Below are 6000 nucleotides of genomic sequence, written 5' to 3'. Positions count from 1 at the left end.
TACAGTACGGTTTACTGATATGCTAAATCTCATGGTCTGATTTTAATTAAGATTCTATAGCTTTTAGGGGGTGATTCTCTCTTTTTCTGGAAATCATGCCAATTTCGTCAGGGTCATAGCTGTTAATGGGTAGAAGTAAGCTCAATGAAACTTATATATTTGAATAAGCGTAATAAGCCAATTCTTTTGATATATCTATTGGTATCAATATTCTGTTTTATAGAGTTTTTGGTTACTATTGAGCCCGATCTCTCCTCACTTACAGTTTGTTGCCCCGAACTGTTTTAAAGCAAAATAACAAACACACATGCAAATTACACATAAGAGAAAACTATTCAAGAAAATTAATGCATAACAAAATGCAATGATTTTCCATCTCACTCAGTAAGCCCTTCCCCCTCCGCTATTTCAATGTGTTCGTCTTTTTGGCATTTCATTTACATGAATACTTGATAATTTGTGGTTTTCCTCAGTTTTGGCTATTTGATAGTCAACCCAGCACTCTGCAGAAACGAGATTTGAACATCTTTTGGAAAAAAGTTAGAAAAAAAATGTTCTAAAGTCTCGGTGTTTTTTTTTTATTCGAATAAGAACCCTTTTCAATAGTAGCTGAAATTTAAAATAATAAGTTTTGAAAGCAACATAATTGCGAATTTCTTTCATTTTTCTTCAAATATGAGAAATTAATTGGGTTTGTCTTCCCATATGTAAAGTTAATAACATAGGGATTTAGCAAATTGTTCGAAAATTGTGGAGGTATCCAAGTTAATGGAGAGAGAAGGGGGTCAATCAATTTCCATTTGTCTCTCAAAGGGAACCAACAAATGGTCTCGAAGATCTCCTATGACTTCTAGAAAATTTTCAGTTGCTTTAATGATCGGTTTTTGGGATATATATTATAACAAATCAGATATAATGGTGTCAGTAGTGGAAGGAGGGGTGGGGGACCTGTTTTTGGGTGAAGGGCTTGTGTTTCCTTAGATCTACTACTTTCCCCTCTCCCTCCATTTGTGAAAAGTATATATCTAGAGTACAAAAATTAAAAATGCCTTTTTTATATTTTCGTTGAAAAAATGGAAGAAAGCGAACAATTTTCCCTCCTAGACATTGCAATTTACATTTTCTCTCCCCTTAAATCTTCGTGCATAAACGTAACTCGTCGGTTGGTCTTAAAAACATATAAAATTGCATCGATCATTACCAAATAAACTCTATTATGATGTTTAAGAAAGCAAAAAGTAGACGGATTAAGTAGTTAAATCAAAAGGCCAAACCTATATCATGATAGATTTCGATCAAGTCAGACTGTTCAGTAGTCGGAGGGCTTAGTCGCAGAGATAAAACAGTTAAATCATCAGCAAATTTAGAACGCTCACGAATTGTTGTTAAAATACGGTTAAAAACAAATAAGAAAAGAAAGCGGGCCTAATTTAGTCCCTTGTGGCGAGCCACAAAAAATATTTACAAATTGAGATGGCTCATGATCAGGGAGTTGGACACACTGAGATCTTTCAAAAAGAAAACTAGCGAGCATTCGTACAACAAATGGACGGGCACCCATAGCCTTTGCTTCTTCCACAACTACATTATGATCAAGACTATCAAAAGCCCTAACTATGTCTGCAAATAATGCATGAACATAGGCCCCAATATTTTCTAAGTGTTTAAGGATAGTATCCAACAATGCAACCAAATAATGAACAGTACTATGCCCGGATCTAAATCCAAATTGTTGGGAATCAATATCATCGTTTATGTCCTCAAATAAACAATCAAAAATAAAACTTTCAAATACTTTTGAGAGAGCTGGTGTTTTCGAAATCGGACTCAAATCGGTAATATCTTTAGGTGCCTTGCATCTGGGGATTGGCGTTATATACATCGGAAAACACCATCAATAAAACATAGGTTAAAAATTTCTGTTAAAGGAGTAGATAAACGATCAGCACACTCAATAATCAATTTAATCGGTATCTCACTAGGATAACTAGATTTACGAGAATCAAGTGCCCTCAACTTTTTAGCAACTGAACAAATCTCTAGTATAGGGATATTTGAAGCTGAATCATTCGGTGGTAATTTTCTTAGTTGCGGATGAATTTTACAAATTGATGCAAAAAAGTCATTTATTTCCCTAGGTAACAGGGGTTTACCATTGACATCTTCACTCCAATATTTTGGGGACGGAAGCCCCACTGCCAAGCCAAGCTGATTAACTTATGTTCAACTACAGTTTGTCATCTAATTTGAATTCAGCGCATGCAAAGACATGCGCTTATCTCTTGGAAAACTCATAAGAAAAACTTTACTCACGAAAACACAAACCAGCTGTTTAGAAAAGTTAGTAAAGCTAGATTTAAATTACTGAAAGATATGAAAACTGGTGATTTGTCTGTTCCTGAAGATATCCAACTGAAAGTAAAAAAACAAGATGGAAATGGCTTGAAGAAGTTGGAAAAGTGGCTACAGAATTTGCTTTTGGAAGAAAGCCCATTGTGAAGCTTAAATTTGACATTGTGTCTTAAAATAAACCTTTTGTGCATCTCTGGTCATTTTTTAGGTTTGGTTATTAAAGTGCTGGCTAAATCAAAACAAGATTAAATATATGAATTGAAAATATGATGTCCCTAAGAAAGCAAGATATGTTGAATTTAATGGAATAGATTTTAGAGGAATTGGGTTTAATTCCCATGCTTTTTGAATATTTAATGTTCATAAGAAAGGACTTCAAAAGAAAGTTCATAAGACTGCTTCCATCCTCCCTTAAACAGGGGGCATTCTCTCCCGTATGAGATTTTTATATGTACCTGCTCTACAATTCACCGCAGACCATAATTCCTTCTTGGCCAAGCCGATTAACTTCTGTTCAACTAAAGTTTGTCATTCAATTTGAATCCAGCGCATGCAAAGTCGAAAATATTTTGGTTTTCCCGACCGCCCTCAACTTTCAGAAATTTTCCCTGTCATTTTTATTCCTGAGCCCCTCTCCGCCAGAAATTCTGTGAACTGTTTTTCAAATTATGTTAACTGTTTTCTAGACGCCATTTATTTGACAAACTTACCTTAAATTTCGCATGCTGACAAATGGTTTACGTAGGGTAGGTACCAATACCCCTATTTGCTGCCTTCGGCCGGGAGTGCAGTGCGTGGTTGGGTGCTAATCATCTGACGCTTTTCTTGTTTCCCTTAGATTTCTCCAAGTACCCATTTAGAGCTGGGTCGTTTCTGGCTGAGCTTAAAGGGTTACACCGGTGACCTCCCTTCCAAACCAAATAACCAGCAACACAAGGAATCAAACCCCTGTTTTCACTGACAAAATACCTCAGGTCTGGTACGCTAACCAGTCGGCTAGGACGGCTCAAAGGTGATTTCGTTGACAAAGATAAAACAAAATAAAAGAAAATGGCTAACGTCTCTACAGACAAGCTTTGTATACCTTTACCCACTACGTTACGTCAGACGTTATGGGTGGGGGCAGAGTACCCAGCTTCATATTAGACACAGTCATGCAATATGATCCTCTCTTGTCTTAGCAAAGCTAGTGAACAAAAAATATTCAACTTAGTGGACTTTTTGTTCCATTTAGAGGGCAAACACAGACAAAAATATTTTGATGTTGAATTCAAAAATTAGGATTTTTTGGCTATTTACCCCCCCCCCTCCACACACACACGTCTGAAATTAATTTCAACCGACATCCCTGATGTGGATATATTTCAGAGTTTAGATTCCCATCGCTTGACAATGAAAGCTAATAGCAGAAAAAATAAGACCAAAAGAAATTTAATTTATGGACAAATTACAGTTTCATATGAAAAAACGATGACTCATACATAAACTCTAGATAGAAAAAAAGAGAAACAAAAAAAATAATGAGCTACTGGAACACCAAACTATACACCTAACTATTTTCTACGAGTTGTTAGACTTCTTTCGTTCGTGGATTACCTTCGTATATCTCATATCTCACGTAGCCAGTTACCAGCGCCTCTACCTTAGAAGGATTTATTGATGATGCCTTTGACTGAAGAATCTAAAATAGAGTACAACAGTAAGTAATAGGTAAACGCTAACAGTCACAGGCACTCATGACCCAATTAATGCACGGATTTACAAAATTGTTTGGATGGAGACTTACAAACAAAGAAACAAACAAAAAGAAAAAAAAGTCAAGAAGAATTTTTTTCTAAATCTACAAGGATGTGCAGTTTTATTACGTGCTTTGAATTTTTTATGTTCTATCTATTTTCTCGTTTTCTTTTAATATTATCCATTAAATATTAATATAATAATATCTATCTATATTATTAAATAATAACTGAGGCAATACTGGCTAAGTATGACGAGACGAAAAACAACTCGAAAAAAAGGATTTTTACAGACAGTAAAAATGAAAATTAATGAAAAATTTCCGAGAATTGATTTGTAAGGGTATTCCTTTAATTTTAGCGGTATTCTTTTTGCAGTCCAATTTTATTTTTACGCCCAAGTATTTGCTTTATATTTTCATTTTCACTGGCTGCCTTTTTTTCTTCCTTTCATGTGTTTTCTCATCACGCATGAACAAAAATTTATAAACAAATAAATGATAAGTCTTACTTTCCCAACAGCCCTTTTCATAATATCTTTGTATTCTTCCTTATTAATCTTCTTCTTCCTATAATGTTGCTTCAAAACAGTTTTCACCTGTTCAGCTATTTGTTCTTGACGAGTCAGCTTTATCAAAGCCTGCAAAGTAAAATGGGCGTATTATATCTACACGATACCCAAGTGCTTTAGGCAGTAGTGATAACCCTGATACCATTTTCATGGAGGAGAGGGAAACCATTAAATGCAAGTTGATTGCATGAACAAGATATCAGCAACCCTATTGCTTTTTTTCTTGGGGTTTGAGGCAGCTGGCTGATTCTGAAATGTGAGTGGATTACATGAACAGGATATCCGCAACCCTATTGTTTTCCATTGAGGGGTGAGATGGTGATACTTGCTTTCTTAATATACCTTATCAACCTTTCTAAACAACTAAAGCCTGAAGTGACTTAGCAAAAGAATTGAATTTAGCGAGCGTGAAAAGTCATTACACGGGTACTTCATGTTTATTACAAGTATTTATCACGTGGAGTCATAATGTGAGTTGATCCGCAGTTGGCAGTGGACGTACCAATTGAATAGTGTATTTTTCTTAGTTATATGTGTTTTTTTTTCACAGTAAAAAAAAAAATAAATGAAAAAGAAGAAAGTTTTCGAACTAATATTTAGACATTGGAAGCCGAGGTAAGCAATATGGGCGCTTAAAAACATGGAAAAAGATTAGTAAAATGTAATCAGAAAATTTGTCTAAGGATAGTTTTTTTTTTATTAGTTTTAAGGATAGGAATTTTAGTTTATAAGTATAAGCTCCCGCTTTCGAGGGTATAAATATATTCAAAAGTCGTAAGAGGAGGTAAGGACGTGTGGAAATATACCACAGACGACGACAATGTCTTTCTTGCAAATTTAAAAAAAGTCTTCTTGCACAGAAGGACCAAACCTACATCCTTTATCTCTTCAACAAATAAAGCAATCTGTTACTGCGATCCCTATTTCTCGATACCCTTAGCCAAACTTCTTTTTCCCTAAGAAAACATAAAATCATCTATATCACAGTCCGAAAGTGTATGAAGAAGGCAGATGAAAAAAAAAAATCGTTTGGTAAACTCCTGCAAAGTTGATGCACAGGTACTGAATATTCACCGAATCAGGGAAAAACTTCCCGTTTTTCAAAATTTCACTGGTATCCAAGGAATAGCTTATAATGATAAAGCAAAAGGGCAACAATGTGCGTGTCATTTGCATCAATGTATACAATACCAATACCCCTTTTCTAGTAGTCCGTGTGCAACACAACTCTAGTATCTGACTATTTCTGTTACAACTCAAACGGTTTTCATAGCCATGACCAAGACTTCCACTTCTGCTGAACATCACTATTTTCTTCCGGTTTTGAAAGCCTTCAGAGAA

At 35.2% G+C, this 6000-nt stretch overlaps 1 protein-coding gene across 3 annotated transcripts in view; it reads right to left on the bottom strand.

The window, feature by feature from the left end:
- Positions 1 to 3820: 3820 nt before the first annotated feature.
- Positions 3821 to 6000, bottom strand: part of LOC136040567 (splicing factor, arginine/serine-rich 19-like) — a 50862-nt gene continuing 48682 nt past the window's right edge. For 2 of the 3 annotated variants that reach the window (XM_065724795.1, XM_065724794.1), the window contains 2 exons: positions 4600 to 4728; positions 3821 to 4033 (listed from right to left, as the gene is read on the bottom strand). In XM_065724795.1, the coding sequence (XP_065580867.1) occupies positions 3923 to 4033; positions 4600 to 4728 (240 nt within the window). In that variant the 3' untranslated portion in view covers positions 3821 to 3922. The remainder of the gene's footprint in view (positions 4034 to 4599; positions 4729 to 6000) is intronic. The other variant, XR_010620807.1, reaches the window with a different exon arrangement.

Source organism: Artemia franciscana, chromosome 21 (genome assembly GCF_032884065.1).
Source record: "Artemia franciscana chromosome 21, ASM3288406v1, whole genome shotgun sequence".
In the NCBI taxonomy this organism is placed as follows: Eukaryota; Metazoa; Arthropoda; class Branchiopoda; order Anostraca; family Artemiidae; genus Artemia; species Artemia franciscana.
This window is presented reverse-complemented; position numbering and strand designations above follow the sequence as displayed.